Source organism: Capricornis sumatraensis, chromosome 20 (genome assembly GCF_032405125.1).
Source record: "Capricornis sumatraensis isolate serow.1 chromosome 20, serow.2, whole genome shotgun sequence".
Taxonomy (NCBI): Eukaryota; Metazoa; Chordata; class Mammalia; order Artiodactyla; family Bovidae; genus Capricornis; species Capricornis sumatraensis.
The window spans coordinates 40,579,507-40,600,933 of record NC_091088.1 but is presented as its reverse complement, the minus strand read 5'-3'; the positions used below and the strand labels follow the sequence as shown (position 1 = coordinate 40,600,933).

The window sequence follows — 21,427 nt, the reverse complement described above, 5'->3', positions numbered from 1 at the left end:
TCTTTGCATTGATCACTGAGGAAGGCTTCTTATTCTCCCTGCTATTCTTTGGAACTCTGCATTCAAATGGGTATATCTTTCCTTTTCTCCTTTGCCTTTAACTTCTCTTCTTTTCATAGCTATTTGTAAGGCCTCCTCAGACAACATTTTGCCTTTTTGCATTTCTTTATCTTGGGCATGGTCTTGATCACTGCCTCTTATACAATGTCATGAACTTCCATAGTTCTTCAGGCACTCTATCAGATCTAATCCCCTGAATCTATTTGTCACTTCCACTGTATAATTGTAAGGGATTTGACTTAGGTCATACCTGAATGGTCTGGTGGTTTTCCCTACTTTCTTCAATTTAAGTCTGAATTTGGCAGTAAGGAATTCATGATCTGAGCCACAGTTAGCTCCCGGTCTTGTTTTTGTTGACTATATAGAGCTTCTCCATCTTTGGCTGCAAAGAATATAATCAATCTGATTATGGTATTGACCATCTGTGGATGTCCATGTGTACAGTCTTCTCTTTTGTTGTTGGAAGAGGGTGTTTGTTGTGACCAGTGCATTCTCTTGGCAAAACTCTTTCAGCCTTTGACCTGCTTCGTTTTGTTCTCCAAGGCCAAATTTGCCTGTTACTCCAGGTATCTCTTGACTTCCTACTTTTGCATCTAGAGTTTGCTTTCTAAAAAACCATCTTCAAGTATTCAGTATCTTTTTGGTAGTTATGCAGAGAAAGAAATCCTACTTCCTGTTTCTTAAACTAAGAGGACATAAAGCAGGCTATTTATTCAATTTCCTTTTTTCCTCTCACTTCAAGAAGTTATTTCAAAGTTTTAGGTTTTTTTAAAATATAAAAAGTGCTATTTAATGTTAACTGTAAATTAGAGTAAGGCTTTCCTAATGGCTCAGCAGTAAAGAATCTGCCTGCCAATGCAGGAGACACAGGTTTGATTCCTGGGTTGTGAAGGTCCCCTGGAGGAAGAAGTGGCAAGACAGAGGAGCTGTCAGGCTACAGTCCCTGAAGTCACAAATAGAGTATACTTTTGTCTCCATTTCTTTAAAACAATACCAAGTTTTTTAAAAAATGGTAATTGAAGTAGTTTCTAAATTACCCAAGGAGAATCTCTAAAAACAAAGAAACCAACTAAATGCTAATCTGTCCTTTTATAAAATGAAGGCATTATAACAGTTCAACCTGAAAGGAAATCTTACTATCTTTTTCCTTGTATATAGTGTTGATTATCCAAATTGTGGATTAATCAGTCTTTCCTTCTTTTCTTTCTCCTTCTGGATATTTTCAGCAAATTTACTACTCAATAACTTATCAAAGAAAATGCAAACAAAAGAAGTTGAATATAAAGTCATTGATTCTGCTTCCTGCATCATATTCATTCATATAAATAAGTAATGGACTCCCACCAATTTTTTCTCTAAGAACTTCTAAAATTCTTCCCCCATCTTGCATGATCTCTGCCTCTTCATTGACCAAGAGGCAGTGTTAGGAGAGCCATCCCTGAGATGTTAAGAGTCCAGTAATTAAAAGGTTAAGAAGTAGAAAATGTAAAGAAGCCAAGTAACAGGAAATGGAGACACTGGGAGAGCAGAGAAAACTGAAAACCAGCCCAAATCTGTAACAGTTGTATCCCTCTGAGTGCCAAAATGCCTGGCATACAATGTGTTGAAGTTATATGTACACTTGATCAGGTACTAGGCGAGAGGGAAAGGGGAGACTAAAATTAATGAAGAAGGCTCTTTGCATCCTGTCTTGTGCTTTCCTTTTCCTGTGTCTAACGTGCCTTCATCAAAAAAGTGTCAAGTCAGACAAAGGCAAATGTCATATATCATCAATTACATGTGGAATCTTAGAAAAGAAGTACAAATGAACTTATTTACAAGACGGAGTCACACTACTTAGTGTGTATATGTCAATTCCAATCTCCCAATTTATCCCTCCTCTCCTTTCCCCCTTGGTAACCCTAAAATTGCTTTTTATATCTGTGACTCTGTCTTGTAAATAAGAGGGCTTCCCTGTTAGCTCAGTTGGTAAAGAATCCACCTGTAATGCAGGAGACCCTGCTTCAATTCCCGGGTGGGGAAGATCTGCTGGAGAAGGGATAGGCTATCCACTCCAGTATTCTTGGGCTTCCCTTGTGGCTCGGCTGGTAAAGAGTCTGCCTGCAATGCAGGAGACCTGGGTTTGATCCCTGGGTTGGGAAGATCCTCTGGAGAAGGGAAAGGATACCCACTCCAGTATTCTGGCCTAGAGAATTCCAAGGACTATATAGTCCATGGGGTCAAAAAGAGTAGGACATGACTGGGTGGCTTTCACTTTATACCAAAGGGAACTCTATTTGACACTCTATAATGACCTATATGGGAAAAAAATCTGAAAAAGAGTAGATATATGTATATATGTAACTGATTCACTTTGCTGTACAGCAGAAACTAACAACATTATAAATCAACTACACTCCACCTCCTACACTGCTGGTGGGAATGTAAATTGAAACAGCTGCTATAGAGAACAGTATGGAGATTCCTTAAAAAAAAAAAAACAACTAGGAATAAAAACTACTATATGATCCAGAAATCCTACTACTGGGCATATACCCTGAGAAAATCATAACTGAAAAAGACACATGTACCTCAATGTTTATAGCAGCACTGTTTACAGTAGCTAGGACATTGGAAGCAATCTACATGTCTATCAACAGATGAAAGGATAAATAAGATGTGGTACATATATACAATGGAATATTGCTCAGCCATAAAAAAGAACAAATTTGAGTCTGTTCTATGAGGTACATGAAACTCTGTTATACAGAGTGAAGCAAGCAGAAAAACAAATATCATATATTAACACATATATATGGAATCTAGAAAAATGGTATTGATAAACCTATTTGCAGGGAAGGAATGGAGACTCAGATATAGAGAATGGACTTGTGAACACAGTGGGGAAAGGAGAGAGTGGGACGAAGAGAGAAAGTAGCATTGACATATATACACTACCATGTGTAAAATAGATAGCTGGTAAGAAGTTTCTGTGTAACACAGGGAGCCCAACCTGGCACTTTGTGATGACCTAAAGGGGTGGAGTGAGGGGAGGGGAGGGAGGCTCAAGAGGGAGGTGATATATGTATAATTATGGTTGATTTGCGTTGTTGTACAACAGAGACTAACACAACATTGTAAAGCAATTTTCCCCAAATAAAAATTTTTAAAAAGAGAGAAAAAATATTTAAAGTCCTCTTAGACCTTCATGAATAACCGAGAATCTACTGGATTATTAGCATTGATCATTGACTAGTCAATAGATCCAGCAGGAGGGTGAATACATTACCTGTGTTCCCAATAGGAAAGGGTCTAATTTCTGATCTGGTATAACACTGCCCTGGGTTGCAGAAGTACTTGTTAGGGAGTCCTTTCTTTCCCGGTTAGGGAAGGGAATAAAAAGTCCTTTGTTTGAGTCTGTGTTAAAAGAAAAGGCATACAATAAAGCACTGACAGACTTTAAAGGCAACATGTCTTATGGAAAGATACTAGAAGTCACAAGATTGAGAGTACTATGTCACCACTTGGAAACAATGTGAATTTGGGCAAACTGCTAAACCTCTCTCAATCCCTTCACTTGTAAAACAGTGATGATAAAATCTAAATTTTCCATCTCTCAGAGTCAAGGTAAGGTTAAAATAAGATAATGCATATGAAAGGTTTCATAAATTATGAAATGCTCAAGAAAAATTAAAAAGTCAAATATTTTTCCACACTTCTGAAATGAACATACAATAAACTTTGACATCAGTTCAACAATTTCCAGCTACAGGGGGAGATGGCTGGAAATAGACTCCTGAGATCAGGCATCTCCAGGGCTTTAATCAGCAGTCTGCAGTGATTCATCATTTCAAATCAGCTTCATCATTTCTTTTTTAAAATTTTGTTTGTCTATTTAAGCTGTGCTGGGTCTTCTTTGCCATGAGGGCTTTTTTTCTCTAGTTGTGGTGAGCAGGGGCTACTCTCTAGTCATGGTGCACAGGCTTCTTACTGCAGTGACTTCTCTTGTTGCAGAGTACTGGCTCTAGGGCAGGTAGGCTTCAGTAGTTGCAGCATGCAGGCTCAGTAGTTGCCGCTCCTGGGCTCTAGAGCACAGGCTCAGCAGTTGTGGCGTATGGACTTAGCTGCTCCATGGCATGTGGGATCTTCCCAGATTAGGAATCAAACTCAAGTCTCCTGCATTGGCAGGCAGATTCTTTACCACTGAGCCACCAGGGAAGCCCCAGCTTCATCATTTCTAATCAGCTTCTTTCCGCCTTGATTTCCTCATTTATAGAGAGAAAAAGACTAATCAAGACCTATTTCATAGAGAAGAGTACCAAATCTTTAGGTCTCCTAGTTTTTGTTTTTTGTGTTTTTTTTTTTTTTTTGCCTATTATTAGAGAAACAACTTTAAAAATAGAGAGGTAAAGCAAGTAAAAACTATACCCTACTCCTGGCCACCTCAAAAGGAGCTAGTTAAGATTTCTATTAAATTGTAACACTTGTACAAAAGGTTTTGCAGATCCTTGATCAAAACATTAATTGCAGAATTCTGGGATTTGGAGTCTTCTGGGGGACTCATTAATAAAAATAAGAGATTTTTGTTTAGAGAGGCTTTTTTCTTTAGTAGGATTGTATGTAAGAATTAAGATATTAATAGTTTCAAACATTTGTGCCTTAGTCAAACAATGTGCTCTTTACCTAGTTTCCATGTGCAGGCTCTGGCAGTAGAAAGATACCATAAGGCAGGGCAACTGAGAACCCAGAATGAGAATAAAGCCAGCCTTTCTAAAATCCAGCCCCTCAGTCCATTTGCAGTTCTACAATGCTTCTTACTTCTGAGTTGCCTTCTGGGAATGAAACGTCATGCTATTTCAGTACAAAATGTCCTTCTATCCTTGTACTTGACATAATTTTATTTCTCAAAGTGATATAAGCTCTCAAAGTTTATGTTCTTTGGTTCCTTTGCAATTGCAACACAGAAAAAAAAAGGGGGGAACAAAAATTGCTGTTTTAAAATCTGATTCTTAGTGGGAAATTAGAACGGTTAGTAAGCTGTGACTTTGGGTTCAGGGCTCCTCTTACCCCTTTCCTACAGAACAACACAAACTTCCCAGGTATCCAAGACCCTGTTTCATCTTGGTTTTCCTATCTTTCTAATGCTCTTTTCTAGAGTCACAGGTTTTTGTTTTGTTTTTTTTAACTGAACCTACTTCTTGGTTCAAACAAATCTCCTGAGGTCCCAACTCTTTGCTGAATGCTATCATAACTTCTCTCTGGTTTTAGCTATCAATCAAATCTGGATGACCCTAAGTCTAAATCTCTTAACTCTTATCTGTCTTGTCATGTCCAGACTTAAGTTTTTTGAACTGCCCCCCAAAAGAGTGCTCTATAGACAACTGAAAAGTCAGTATTTTCTTTTTTCTTTTTGCTGTACTGCTTGGCTTGTGGGATCTTAATTCCCCGACCAGGGACTGAACCTGGGCACTGGCAGTGAAAGTGCCGAGTCCTAACCAAAGGACCACTAGGGAAATCCCAAATATTTTCTTTTTAAAAAATGTCTTTTATTGAATTTGTTACACTACTGTTTCTGTTTCGTCTTTTTGTCCGAGAGGCATGTGGGATCTTAGCTCCCCCACCAAGGATCAAACCCCAGAACCCAGCAGTGGAAGGCAGTGTCTTAACCACCGGACTAACAGGGAAGTACCCTAAATATTTTCTAAATTAAACTCATAATCTTACTTCCAGGCCTACTTCTTTTGATGTCCCACCTCCAACCCTAACCCTCATTTTAATACTGGCATTACTATTCACCTAATCCTTCAAGATAGAAACTTGTTCTTTGACTTTCTCTCACTTATCTCAAATGTCAATTATCAAATTCTATAGAATTACTTTTTTTGGAGGGGGAAATCTTTAATTGAGGTATATTGTACATGCCATATAAGTCATCATTTTACAGTATGCAATTCAGTGATTTTCAGTGCATTCATAAAGTTGTACAACCATCACCACCTTCTACTTTCATCACCCCAAAAGAGGCCAAATTAACTGTGACTCTTAATTCTCTCTTCTTCATCAGTCCCTAGCAAACATCAAATAGGATTTGCCTATTCTGGACATTTCATGAAAATGGACTAATACAATATTTAACCTTTTGTATCTAGTTTCTGTCAATTAGTATGATATTCTCAGGACAAACATTGTAGCATGTATCAGTACTTCAATCCTTTTTAGGCTGAAAAATATGCCTTATATGGATATGCCGTTATTTTGTTTCTCCATTCATGAGTTGATAGATTTTTTGGCTATTATGAATGTTGCTTTCATTCCTGCACAAATCTTTGTGTGGACATATGTTTTCATGTCTCTTGGGTATATGTCTAGAAGTGGAATTGGTGGGTTAAATGGTAACTCTAACTTTTTGAGGAACTTCCAAATTGTTTTCCAAGGAAGCTATATCATTTTATTTTCCCACCAGAAATGTATGAGGGTTCCAATTTCTCCACATCGTTGTTGTTACCTGTTGTCTGTCCTTTTGATTCTAGCCATCCTAGTGGATGTGAAATGTTATCCTTGTGGGTTTTACTTTCATTTCCCTTATGGCTAGTGATATTGAACATCTTTCATGTGCTTGTTGGCTAGTTGCATATCTTCTTTGGAGAAATGTTCGTTCAATCTTTTGCCCATTTTCTAAATTGGTTGTTTGCCTTTCTGTTGTTGATTTTATAAGAGTCTACATCAGTTCAGTTCAGTTCAGTTTAGTCGTTCAGTAGTGTCCGACTCTTTGCGACCCCATGAATCGCAGCACGCCAGGCCTCCCTGTCTATCACCAACTCCCGGAGTTCACTCAGAGTCGCGTCCATTGAGTCAGTGATGCCATCCAGCCATCTCATCCTCGGTCGTCCCCTTCTCTTCCTGATCCCAATCCCTCCCAGCATCAAAGTCTTCTCCAATGAGTCAACTCTTCACACTAGGTGGACAAAGTACTGGAGCTTCAGCTTTAGCATCATTCCTTCCAAAGAAATCCCAGGGTTAATCTCCTTTAGAATGGACTGGTTGGATCTCCTTGCAGTCCAAGGGACTCTCAAGAGTCTTCTCCAACACCACAGTTCAAAAGCATCGATTCTTCGGCGCTCAGCTTTCTTCACAGTCCAACTCTCACATTCAAACACGACTACTGGAAAAACCATAGCCTTGACTAGACGGACCTTTGTTGGCAAAGTAATGTCTCTGCTTTTCAATATGCTGTCTAGGTTGGTCATAACTTTTCTTCCAAGGAGTAAGCGTCTTTTAATTTCATGGCTGCAGTCACCATCTGCAGTGATTTTGGAGCCCCCAAAAATAAAGTCTGACACTGTTTCCACTGTTTCCCCATCTATTTCCCATGAAGTGATGGGACCAGATGCCATGATCTTCGTTTTCTGAATGTTGAGCTTTAAGCCAACTTTTTCACTCTCCTCTTTCACTTTCATCAAGAGGCTTTTTAGTTCCTCTTCACTTTCTGCCATAAGGGTGGTGTCATCTGCATATCTGAGGTTACTGAAATTTCTCCTGGCAATCTTGATTCCAGCTTGTGTTTCTTCCAGTCCAGCGTTTCTCATGATGTACTCTGCATATAAGTTAAATAAGCAGGGTGACAATATACAGCCTTGATGTACTCCTTTTCCTATTTGGAACCAGTCTGTTGTTCCATGTCCAGGTCTAACTGTTGCTTCCTGACCTGAATACAGATTTCTCAAGAGGCAGGTCAGGTGGTCTGGTATTCCCATCTCTTGAAGAATTTTCCACAGTTTATTGTGATATATATATATATATATATATATAATGGATATCAGACCCTTGTCAAACATATGATTTGCAAATATTTTCTCCTATTCTGTGGGTTGCTTTACTTTTTAAAAAAATTAATTATTATTTTGGTCATACAATGCAGCATTTTGGATTTTAGCTCCCCCACCAGGGATTGAACCCATCCCCCAAGCAGTGAAAGCACGGAGTCCTAACCACTGGACTGCCAAAGAATTTCCTAGTTTTTTTTACCTTCTTGATAGTGTCCTTTGAAGTACAAAGTTTTTTTAATATTTATTTTTATTTATTTGACTGTGTGGAGTCTGAGTTGCAGCACATGGGCTCTTTCAGTTCTGGCATTTGGGATCTTTTTTTTTAGGAGTAGCATGCGGGATCTAGTTCCCTGACCAGGGCCCCTGCATTGGGAGTGCTGAGTCTTAGCCACTGGACCACCAAGGAAGTCCCAGTTCTCAAGGATTTAATTAATCTGTACCTCCTCATTTGTATTCACACTATTATTGTCCTATGTCAGGACAGGTCCTTATTATCTCCCACTTGGACTGCTGTCTTTAGTTGCTGCCTATCTAACTAAATCAATCGAGTTATTGCTCTAAATTATACATTTAATCATGCTTACCACCTAAAACATCTTTGTCACCCATTTTCAAGAGAATAAAATGAAAATGTTTCATAAACAGACCGCTTGCAACTTGGCTTTAATCAAGCACCTTAGCTCCAGTCACGTGCATGCATGCGTGCCAAGACGCTTCAGTCGTGTTCAACTCTCTGGGACCCAATGGACTGTATCCTGCCAGGCTCCTTTGTCCATGGGATTCTGCAGGCAAGAATACTGGAGTGAGTTGCCATTTTCTTCTCCAGGGGATCTTCCCTATTCAGGGATCAAACTCACATCTCTTATGTTTCCTGCACTGGCAGGCAGGTTCTTTTCCATTAGCACCACCTGAGAAGCCCCCAGTCACAAACTGAGTCACAAGCTGAGTCAATTTCCTAATCTATCACATCTGTTTTTTCTACTTCTGTTTTCTATGCATTGAATGCCCAACTATGCCCAATGAATTTTATTTGAATGCCCAACTTAAATGTATCCTTTTGTGGAAGGCTTTACCCAGGTCAACTGCTAGTGTCTCTCCCCCACAGTTCTTTACCTCTGCCAAAGTCGAACTCATGTCTCAGCCTGACTTGTAACCTAATCAGCTAAGATAAATCTCTCTGGTGTGGGAGTAGCTGAAGCTCTGACATTGTTGTGTCATTTCCTAATATGCCTAGCCTCTAACACAGGAATTTTCCAGTAGATAGACCCCTGTTTGCTGAATTGCTCTTACATGCATCACACCAGAGAATGCCAGTTGCTCCTCACTATATCCTTTTTCATCTGTTAGAACCCCCCGTAACAGCCCTAGATTGCCAACATCCAGATTTCTATATGAGAGAGAAATGAATTTCTGTCACAAAACCTTTCCCCATTTGCTCCTAGTACACTCTGAGCCTCTATAGCATATGCCCATCTACATCAGTGTTTCTCAAACTCAACATTCTCATAAACCCTGGGACTATCAATCTAGTTTGAGAAATTTCAGTTTAAGAAACTCAGTGTGTGAAAAGATATTTTAAAAAGCAGATTATATTAGGTGACAGTTTGGCAATTTCTTACAAAACTAAAAACTTGGTATTTACCCAAAGGAGTTGAAAGCTTATGTCCATACAAACACCTGCATATAGATGTTTATAGCAACTTTTTGCATAATTGCCAAAACCTGGGAGCAATCAAGATGGTCTTCAGTAGGTGAGTGGATAAATAATCCAGATAATAATAACAGAATATTCAGTTCAGTTCAGTCACTCAGTTGTGTCTGACTCTTTGCGACCCCATGGACCACAGCACCATTAAGCCCTAAAAAGAAAGCCACAAAAAGATATGGAGGAAACCACTGCATATCACTAAGCAGACAAAGCCAATCTGAAAAGGCTACATACGGTATGACTCCAATTATATGAAATTCTGGAAAAGGCAAAACTGTGGTGACAGGCGAAAATGGCAGTGAGAAGCATCTTGCACCTGTCTCCCCTCTAGACAACAACTGCACTGGCAGAATTCTCTTGATATAACTATTTTAGAATTCTGGAGTCTACTGAAGGCTTGCAACTTCTGAGGGAAGGCATGGAAGGTAAATTAGGATTAATTTTGGTTAATTTCAGTTCTTCGCAAAGTAGCTAAGGCTTCCCTTGGTAGCTCAGCTGGTAAAGAATCCACCTGCAATGCAGGAGACCCGGGTTTGATTCCTGGGTCAGGAAGATCCCCTGGAGAGGGATAGGCTACCCACTCCAGTATTCTTGGGCTTCCCTAGTGGCTCAGATTGTAAAGAATCTGTCTGCAATGTGGGAGACCTGGGTTTGATCCCTGGGTAGGGAAGATTCCCTGGAGAAGGGATAGGCTATACTTCAGTGTTTTTGCCTGAAGAATTCCATGGTGAGGAACCTGGTGGGTTACAGTCCATGGGGTCACAACGAGTCAGACACATCTGAACGACTTTCACTTTCAGCAAAGAAGCAGCTACCAGTCCCTCATCCCTCATGCAAAAAAATTAAGCTGGACCCTTACCTAACACATACACAAAAATTAACTGGATGGATTAATGGATCAAAGACTTAAATGTAATACATTAAACTATAAAACTCAGGATTTCTCTAGTGGTCCAGTGGCTAAGACTCCACACTCTCAATGCAGGGGGCTGGGGTTAGATCCCCAGTCAGGGAACTAGATCCCACATGGCCCAACTAAGACTGGGGGCATCCAAATATATATTAAAAAATTAAATATATTTTAAAAACTATAAAACTCTTCGAAGAAAACATAGAGAAAATGCTTACTGGATTTGGCACTGTGACACCAAAGGCAAAGCAATAAAAGATAAAACAGACAAATTGAACTTAACGAAAAATTAAAAATTTTGTGCATCTAAAAACAATACACACAGAGTAGCAGCCCACAGGCAGCCCACAGAATGGGAGAAAATATTTGCAAATCATATATCTGATATAGAATTAATATTTAGAGTATATAGAGAACTCCTAATACTCAACAACAACAAAAAAGCAACGTGGTTCAAAAGTGGGCAAAGGACTTGAATAGACATTTCTCCAAATGAAGATTTACAAATGGCCAATAAGCACACACACAAAAATACTCAACATCACTGATCATCAGGGAAATACAAATTAAAAACATGAGATACCACCTCACACCCAGTAGGATGGCTACTACCAAAAAATCAGAAAATAACAAGTGTTGGTAAGGAGGTAGGGAAATCAGAACTCTTGTACACTGTTGGTGGGAGTGTAAAATGATACAATGGCTATACACAACAGTATGGCAATTCCTGAAAAAAAAATTAAAAATAAAGTTACTATATGATCCAATAATTTCACTTCTGGGTACATACCCCAAAGAAGTGAAAGCAGGGTCTTGAACAGATAGTTGTATACCCCTGTTCACAGCAGCATTATTCACAAAAGCTAAAACACAGGAGCAACCCAAGTGTCCATCGACAAATGAATGGATAAACAAAATGTGCTCTATACATACAATGGAATATTATTCACCCTTAAAAAGGAAGGAAATTCTGACAAATGCTACCATGTGGATGAACTTTGAGGACATTGTTGTTGTTCGGTCACTAAGTCATGTACAACTCTTTACGACTCCATGGACTGTAGCATACCAGGCTTCCGTGTCCTTTACTAGCTCCTGGAGTTTGCTCAAACCCATGTCCATTGAGTCAGTGATGCCATCCAACCATCTCATCCTCTGTCCCCCCTTTCTCCTCCTGCTATCAATCTTTCCCAGCATCAGATCTTTACCAATGAGTTGGCTCTTCGCATCAGGTGGCAGAAGTACTGGAGCTTCAGCTTCAGCATCAGTCCTTCCAATGAATATTCAGGGTTGATTTCCTTTAGGATTGACTGGTTTGATCTCCTTGCTGTCCAAGGGACTCTCAAGAGTCTTCTCCAGCATGACAATTCAAAAGCATCAATTCTTTGGCACTTAGCATTCTTTATGGTCCAACTCTCACATCCATAGATGACTACTGGAAAAACCACAGCTTTGACTATATGGACCTTTGTCAGCAAAGTAATGTCTCTGCTTTTTACTATGCTGTCTAGGTTTGTCATAACTTTTCTTCCAAAGAGCAAGCATGTTTTAATTTCATGGCTGCAGTCACCTTCCACAGTAATTTTGGAACCCAGGAAAATAAAATCTGTCACTGTTTCTACTTTTTCCCCATCTATTTGCATAAAGTGATAGGACTGGAAGCCATGGATCTTAGTTTTCTGAATGTTGAGTTTTAAACCATTTTTTCACTCTCCTCTTTCACCCTCATTAAGAGGCACTTTAGTTCATCTTTGCTTTCTGCTGGTATCATCTGCACATCTAAGGTTGTTGTTACTTCTGGCAATCTTGATTCCAGTCTGTGACTCATCCAGCTTGGTATTTCACATAATGTACTCTGCATATAAGTTAAAAAGCAGGGTGACAATATACAGCCTTGATGTACTCCTTTCCCAATTTGGAACCAGTCTATTTTTCCATGTCTGGTTCTAATTGCTTCTTGACCTGCATACAGGTTTCTCAGGAGGCAAGTAGGGTGGTCTGGTATCCCAACTTCTTTCAGAATTTTCCAGTTTGTTGTGATCCACACAGTCAAAGCCTTTAGTGTAATCAATGAAGCAGATTTTTTTTTGGAATTCCCTTGCTTTTTCTATGATCCAACAGATGCTGGCAATTTGATCTCTGGTTCCTTTGCCTTTTCTAAATCCAGTTTGTACATCTGAAAGTTCTCGGTTCATATACTGCTGAAGCCTAGCCAGAAGGATTTTGAGCATTACCTTGCTATCATGTGAAATGAGCAAAATAGTGCAGGAGTTTGAACATTCTTTGGCATTGCCTTTCGTTGTGATTAGAATGAAAACTGACCTTTTCCAGTCCTGTGGCCATTGCTGAATTTTCTAAATTTGCTGGCATATTGAGTGCAGCACTTTAACAGAATCATCTTTTAGGATTAGCAATAGCTCAGCTGGAATTTCATCACCTCCACCAGACTTGTCCATAGTAATGCTTCCTAAGGCCCACTTGACTTCACATTCCAGGATGTCTGGCTCTAGGTGAGTGATCACACCATCGTGATTATCTGGGTTATTCAGTTCAGTCGCTCAGTCATGTCCGACTCTTTGCAACCCCATGAATTGCAGCATGCCAAGCCTCCCTGTCCATCACCAACTCCCAGAGTTCACTCAAACTCACATCCATCAAGTCGGTGATGCCATCCAGCCATCTCATCCTCTGTCATCCCCTTCTCCTCCTGACCCCAATCCCTCCCAGATCAGAGTCTTCTCCAATGAGTCAACTCTTCACATGAGGTGGACAAAGTACTGGAGTTTCAGCTTCAGCATCAGTCCTTCCAAAGAACACCCAGAGCTGATCTCCTTTAGAATGGACTGGTTGGATCTCCTTGCAATCCAAGGGACTCTCAGGAGTCTTCTCCAACACCACAGTTCAAAAGCATCAGTTCTTCGGTGCTCAGCCTTCTTCACAGTCCAACTCTCACATTCATACATGACCACTGGAAAAAACCACAGCCTTGACTAGACAGACCTTTGTTGGCAAAGTAATGTCTCTGCTTTTCAATATGCTGTCTAGGTTGGTCATAACTTTTCTTCCAAGGAGTAAGCGTCTTTTAATTTCATGGCTGCAGTCACCATCTGCAGTGATTTTGGAGCCCCCCAAAATAAAGTCTGACACTGTTTCCATTGTTTCCCCATCTATTTCCCATGAAGTGATGGGACCAGGTGCCATGATCTTCGTTTTCTGAATGTTGAGCTTTAAGCCAACTTTTTCACTCTCCTCTATCACTTTCATCAAGAGGCTTTTTAGTTCCTCTTCACTTTCTGCCATAAGGGTGGTGTCATCTGCATATCTGAGGTTATTGATATTTCTCCCGGCAATCTTGATTCCAGCTTGTGTTTCTTCCAGTCCAGCGTTTCTCATGATGTACTCTGCACAGAAGTTAAATAAGCAGGGTGACAATATACAGCCTTGATGTACTCCTTTTCCTATTTGGAACCAGTCTGTTGTTCCATGTCCAGGTCTAACTGTTGCTTCCTGACCTGCATACAGATTTCTCAAGAGGCAGGTCAGGTGGTCTGGTATTCCCATCTCTTGAAGAATTTTCCACAGTTTATTGATCCACACAGTCAAAGGCTTTGGCATAGTCAATAAAGCAGAAGTAGATGTTTTTCTGGAACTTTCTTGGTTTTTCGATGATCCAGCGGATGTTGGCAATTTGATCTCTGGTTCCTCTGACTTTTCTAAATCCAGCTTGAACATCTGGAAGTTCACAGTTCACGTATTGCTGAAGCCTGGCTTGGAGAATTTTGAGCATTACTTTACTAGCATGTGAGATGAGTGCAATTGTGCAGTAGTTTGAGCATTCTTTGGCATTGCCTTTCTTTGGGATTGGAATGAAAACTGACCTTTTCCAGTCCTGTGGCCACTGCTGGCATATTGAGTGCAGCACTTTCACAGCATCATCTTTCAGGATTTGAAATAGCTCAACTGGAATTCCATCACCTCCACTAGCTTTGTTCATAGTGATGCTTTCTAAGGCCCACTTGACTTCACATTCCAGGATGTCTGGCTCTAGGTGAGTGATCACACCATCGTGATTATCTTGGTCATGAAGATCTTTTTTGTACAGTTCTTCTGTGTGTTCTTGCCACCTCTTCTTAATATCTTCTGCTTCTGTTAGGTCCATACCATTTCTGTGCTTTATCGAGCCCATCTTTGCATGAAATGTTCCCTTGTTATCTCTAATTTTCTTGAAGAGATCTCCAGTCTTCTCCATTCTGTTATTTCCTGAACCTGGGTCATTAAGACCTTTATTGTACAGTTCTTTTGTGTATTCTTGCTGCCTCTTCTTAATCTCTTCTGCTTCTGTTAGGTCCTTGCCGTTTACTTGAATGTGCCCATCCAGTTTTCTTGAAGAGGTCTCTAGTCTTTTCCATTCTATTGTTTTCCTCTATTTGCATTGTTCTCTTATAGCTTTCTTATCTCTTCTTGCTATTCTCTGGAACTCTGCATTCAGTTTGGTATCTTTCGCTTTCTATTTTGCCTTTTGCTTCTCTTCTCAGCTATCTATAAGGCCTCTTCAGATAACCATTTTGCCTTCTTGCATTTCTTTTTCTTTGGGATGGTTTTGGTCACTGCCTCCTGTACAATGTTACAAACCTCTGTCCACAGTTCTTCAGGCAATCTGTTTACCAGGTCTAATCCCTTGAATCTACTTGTCCCCTCCACTGTATAATCATAAGGAATTTGATTTAAATCACACCTGAATGGTCTAGTGGTTTTCCCTATTTTCTTCAATCTAAGTCTAAATTTTGCCCTAAGGAGCTCATGATCTAAGCCATACTCAGCTCTAGTTCTTGTTTTTGCTGACTGTAGTATAGAGCTTCTCCATCTTTGGCTGCAAAGAATATAATTAATCTGATTTTTGTATTGACCATCTGGTGATGTCCGTGTGTAGAGTCATCTCTTGTGTTGTTGGAAGAGGGCAACAACATTGAGGACATTATGCTAAGTGAAATAAACCAGTCACAAAAAGACAAATACTGTATGATTTGTCTTCTATAAGAGACTCAGAGCAATCAGTATCAGAGAGAGAGAAAATAAAATGGTGATTTCTAGGGGCTACAGGGAGGGCAAGATGGGGAGTTATCATTTAATGGGTATAGTTCAGTTTTATAAGATGAAAAGAGTTCCAGAGGGCTGGTGGTGATGGTTGCACAATGTTATGAATGCATTTCATACCAGTGAGCTATTCACTTAAAAATGGTTAAGATGGTAAATCTTACACACATTTTACCACAGTAAAAATTTCTGAGGAAAAAAAAAAAAAGTAAAGAGATGGTAAAAATATCAGTAGTTGCCAGGGTAAGAAGGGAGAAAGGGAAGACTACATGAGCAGAGTTTAGGCCAGTGAAACTATTCTGTATGATACTAAAATGGTGGATACATGTCATTATATTCATACATTTGCCAAACCCATAGAATGTATACTACCAAAAAGAAACTCTAATGTAAACTAAGGACTTCAGGTGACAATAATGTGTCAATGTAGATTCATCAGTTGTAACAAAAGCACCACTCTGATGCCTGTTGTTGGTAGTGAGAGAGGCTATGTATGTGTAGAGACAGTAGGTATATAGGAACCCTGTATTTCCTGTTCAGCTTTGCTGTGGGTCTAAAACTATTCTAAAAAACAGTCTATTTTTTCAAATAGCAGACTAATACTGCAAAGGAATATTTTTGCTCTTACATCTTTTAAATGTTTTCCATAACTGCATCAAACAAAAACATGAAATTAAAGGGCCTCACACTGCCTGTGGACCTCTGAGAGTATCCCTGCTCTAGGAGTTCATGATACTGAGTTTGAGGAATACTGATCTGTGTCATTTATTTAACGTTTTCATATGCACTGCCTGAAATTGTGTTATTTAGCTTTTTCATGTTTGTCTCATTATCTTACATTGTAAGTGATTCAGGAAATGACTGAATTTTCTATTTCCAGAGTATATGTTTCAGAAGATAATTTATGTGAGTTTACAAAAAGAAAAAAGAAAAAAAAGTTGGATGAGAATCAAAAATTTCACTAAAAAGAATGGACTTTGATTTGGGTCATAAAGAGAAGGATTTTAATTCAAGCACTGAAGGCAGAAGGGACAGCATTAGTTCAAGGGCAAAAGAGAGAAAAAGGAGAGAGTGGTTTGACTTGATTGAAGCATCGTATATTGTAGTTGAGAAACAGGAGATATAAGGTTTCAGGGTAGGCTGAAGAGATGAGCTCTAGCAGTTTTTTTAAAAATTAATTATTTGGCTGTGCTGTGTCTTAGCTGCTGCACATGGGACCTTTGATCTTCGTTGTGGCACATGGAAACTTTAGTTGCAGCAAGTGGGATCTAGCACCCTGACCAAGGATTGAACCCAGGCCCCCTGCATTAGGTGTTCAGAGTCTTAACCACCAGGGAAGTTCCACAGCTACAACTTAGAGGAGCCTTGTATGGACTGAGGACTCTAACTTCAGCTATGAGTGGGAACCATGCAAGTTTTTGAGCAGGCAAATAAATAATAATTACAGTTGAGTTTTAAGAGAATTAATCTGACAGGAGAAACAAAATGAACAGAATAAAGAAGAACCTAGGAGGCAGCACAGTATAATATTTAAGAGGACTTAATGACTGACAGACTAGAGTTTGCATCACAGCTTTGCCATTTACTGTATAATTAGAGAAAATTATTTCACCTCTTTTGGGCCTGGTTTCCTCACACATGAAACAAGGATAATTATAATCACCTTCAAGGTTGTTGTGAGGATTTAATGAGATTATACACATAGCCTGGCCTAGAGTTTATACTCAGTGAATGATAGATATTAAACATGCCTGTTAAGAGGAAAGGGAAAAGAAAGCTTGTTAATTGTGAATCATACTCTACGGTATGAACATTCAACTGGATCTGGGGGAGGGAGAGAATTATATCCCCCTCTGATTCTGAGCCTGAGTAATGGGAAAGTGATGGTAACACTAAGGAAACCCTGAGAGCTGTTTAGGGCTGGAGGAAATGGCGTTCATTTGAGTTTTTAACATGTTTAGTGTGAGAGGCTGGAAAATTATTCAGTGGTGATTCCAAGTGTATGTTAATAGTTGGTCAACAGAAATGCGGAACTGATGCAGAGAAACTGTACAAGTTGTCAAAGCTAGACCAATATGTTTAAGAGTCATCAACAGGGAGGAAATAAAGCTAGCTGTGGAAACAGATGAGCTCAATAGGGCAAAGAGTAGAGAAAGAAGAGAATCTGAGGGCATATCCTAGGTATGCTTACTTTAGGGGTATGGGAAAAGAGAGAGGGAACTTTGAAACAGTCAAAGATTATGCAGTGAAGAGACCAGGATGAGGATACAAGACAGTGAAGATTCCCTACCATCCTAAATGACTGGTGGGAAAGCACTGTTTGAGCTGCGGCTGCTGCTAAGTCGCTTCAGTCGTGTCCGACTCTGTGTGACCCCACAGACGGCAGCCCACCAGGCTCCCCCATCCCTGGGATTCTCCAGGCAAGAATACTGGAGTGGGTTGCCATTTCCTTCTCCAATGCATGAAAGTGAAAAGTGAAAGTGAAATCGCTCAGTCGTGTCCGACTCTTCGAGACCCCATGGACTGCAGCCCACCAGGCTCCTCCATCCATGGGATTTTCCAGGCAAGAGTACTGGAGTGGGGTTCCATCGCCTTCTCCGGAACAATTGAGCTAGTGGGTAATATTTTCTAGAAAGTTTTGTCCTAGCCTGTGGCACAAACATTAACATGGTATAACCACTTTAGTCATACTGGATTACTAACAGTGCTTACAGGCAACACTCCCCAGGGATCTAGCACAAAATGTAATTTTCAGCAGAAAGCAAAGATCTTTAACGTTTCAAAGCAGCAAAATAAATTTAATATTAAAAAAAAATTCCAGCAACAGCTGGAGCTTCTGAGCACCTTTAGAAGTGGGCCCCATGTCTAGCAAAGCAGTTTGTTCTCAGTAAAGGCTATGTACTTTAAAACATTTTAATTCATAGAGTGACTGTGTGTGCTTATGACATATAATGATATAAATGACATTTAATTCAACTCATACTAAAAATGTAATCAAATTATGCTTCAGTGTATCTTTTTCTGGAAATGGATACATAGATGCTTATACTTATAAAAAGATAGGAAAACTGTATATCAAATTAACTGAAATTCTCTTTAGGGGACAGTCTTCTGAGTGATTAAAATGTTCTTCGGGCTTTTCAGTACTTTCCAAAATAATTACAATAGAATTTCATCAATTTTGAAATATAAAAAATACTATTTAAGATGAAATAGAGCAATCTATGGTCCATGACTTACATGTGACCTCTAAGACCTCTGAGACCTCTAAGAAAGGAAAATAAATATCATACCTCACTATGGCTTATTTTACCATGAAATACTACATGAAAATACTTTGTCAATTAATATCTACATGGATAGATACAAAGTCAGGAAATAAAATACTGTATATTACAAATTGAAAACCCTTTGTGTCTAAACTACATCATCAATCTATTAATTATTGTTGAGATTTTAAGGATTAATTTTTAGAGTTTGTAGACCCTTCAAAAAGGGACAGATACCTCAAGCCAGAAAAAATTTTCTCAAGTGAAAGGTCATCTGATAAGTGCCAAATTAATCCATATGGGCTCACTGCATGCAAGTTCTCTACTGGAAAGCTTTCTTCTAGCCTGTGGGATGACCATGAATGTAGCATAACACTTTATTCACGTTGGATTACCAATACTGCTTACAGGCAACAACCTCCAAGAATATAGCACAAATAGATTCTGCAGCTGCAAAGTTTCAAGGTGGAGACGCCAAGAGCTAAGGGTGTGAGCTGCACTGATGCAGATGAGTCCTGAGTCTGTGGCTAATGAATCCTGTGGGGATTGGCAATGCAATTTTCAGGATGTACTAATGATATAAAGTGATGTAAGTGAAACTGAACTGAGTACAGCTTGTACACTTTGATGGGTTCTGGCTTAGGCCTGCTTAGTAAATAGGGCTTTTCTGGCAGTGAGAGAAAGAAGGAAAAACACAAACTGGTAAATCTTGTGCTTGCTTCAAATCTATGTTATTTCTCAACTATTTTGTCTTCATCCTACTCAAGATTGGCCATAAAAACAGAAACAGTTAATGTTTTAATTGTTTTGTGGTCAGAAAGGGAAAACTTACCAGGTTCAATTCTGTTATCACTATCAGTGCTGACTTTTGATGCAGTGCTCTCATTTGTTACACAGTTTTTTACTGTCTTCTCCCTAGAGCTGTCACATCAAATAATTTATTTAAAACTGAAAGAAGCTTCTGAGATCACAAGTAAAGGCTATTTAGAAAAAAACATTTCAGGGTGATCAGATATTTTTTCCCCAAATGCTCCAGAACATATTATTTTCACAAATATTTCAGTTAAAACTTTTTTTTTTAAGTCATAGTATTTTCATTGGGAAATGAGAAAGAAAGACACTACAGTTCACTCTCGAAAGCATGAAAGCCAGAAAATTCCGAACTTAGATACTCTGTTTTCTTGACATAAACTTAAGTCTGGATGACTCAGGGAGTATTATTTTATATTATAAAATAAAAATGTTTTCTTTTGAATTAAAAACTTCATAGGACACAGAAAGGATGGTTCTTCTACCAAGAATTACAATGGAGACAACTATAACCATTCGTTTGAAAAAGAAATAAGAAAGGCAAGTGTTTGCACTTGATTGATGTAGTATGGTAAGACTGGTGTGTACAGATTGGGAAATACATTAAGTACAAACAGCCTAAACTATGAGCCAAGCACTTTACTCTCATCATTTTATTTAATCATAAAAGCTCTCCCATTAATCTATAATCACCATTTTATAGGTTGGGGGACTTGGGACTCAGAAAGGCTTAAAAGAAAAGTCCTTCACCCAAGGTTGGAGAGCTTATAGAGTACTAATGTTAATTCTGGACACTTGAGCAACATTTTACTTCTGTTTTTGCAATCACTATAAGGTAACTAAACAGAAATATAGCGCTGATAATTGTTTGCCTCACTAGGAAGTTTATTCAGTTATACATTAACTCACCTCTGGATTTCTATAGTAAACAAGGTACTCCAATGCATTTAAAACAGGAATTAATTTACAAAGTACATATACAAATAATTTTTAAGAAATATTCTATAATTCTTTCTAGGGTGAACTTTAGTCTTTGTAAATTAATCTCATTAACCTCAGGGCTTCCCAGATGGCCCAGTGGTAAAGAATCCACCTGCAAGGAAGGAGACCTGGGTTCAATCCCTGGGTCGGGAAGATTCCCTGGAGAAGGAAATGGCAACCCACCCCAGTATTCTTGCTTGGGAAATCCCATGGGGAGAGGAGCCTAGCAGACTACAGTTCATGGGGTCGCGAAAGAGTCAGACTTAGTGAATATACAACAACAACGAATTAAACTGGACTTTAAAATATAGGGAACTTATGAGCTTCCATGGTGGCTCAGTAGTAAAGAATCCACCTGACAATGCAGAAGCCACAGGTTTGACCCCTAATCCAGAAAGATCCCACATGTCAAAGAGCAACTAAGCCCATGTACCCCAACTATTGAGCCTGTGCTCTAGAGCCACAGCTACTGAATCCCTCGTGTGTGGAGTTCATGCTGTGCAACAAGAGAAGTCATCTTAACGAGAAGCCTGCACACTACAGCTATGGAGTACCCTTTGCTTACTGCAACTAGAGAAAAGTCTGAGCAGCAATGAAGACTGAGCATAGCCAAAAATAAACAAATATTTTTTTTAAATAGGGAACTTAAAAAAATAGAGAAATAAGGCTGCTCTCTGAGGGTTACATTACAAAACATATAATGGATGAGAACAGAGACAGGCAGAGTCACCAGAAAAGAGCAGGATCCCAGGCCAACAGGCATGGACTTCACTTAATCATCATTCAGCAA

General features: G+C 39.3%; 1 protein-coding gene across 1 annotated transcript in view; it reads right to left on the bottom strand.

The window, feature by feature from the left end:
• Window positions 1-21,427, bottom strand: part of LRRC36 (leucine rich repeat containing 36) — a 56,505-nt gene that overhangs the window by 19,583 nt on the left and 15,495 nt on the right. Inside the window, exons 5-6 of the mRNA XM_068993008.1 lie at window positions 19,679-19,767; window positions 3,329-3,456 (exon numbers count right to left, since the gene is read on the bottom strand). Coding sequence (XP_068849109.1) covers window positions 3,329-3,456; window positions 19,679-19,767 — 217 coding nt within the window. The remainder of the gene's footprint in view (window positions 1-3,328; window positions 3,457-19,678; window positions 19,768-21,427) is intronic.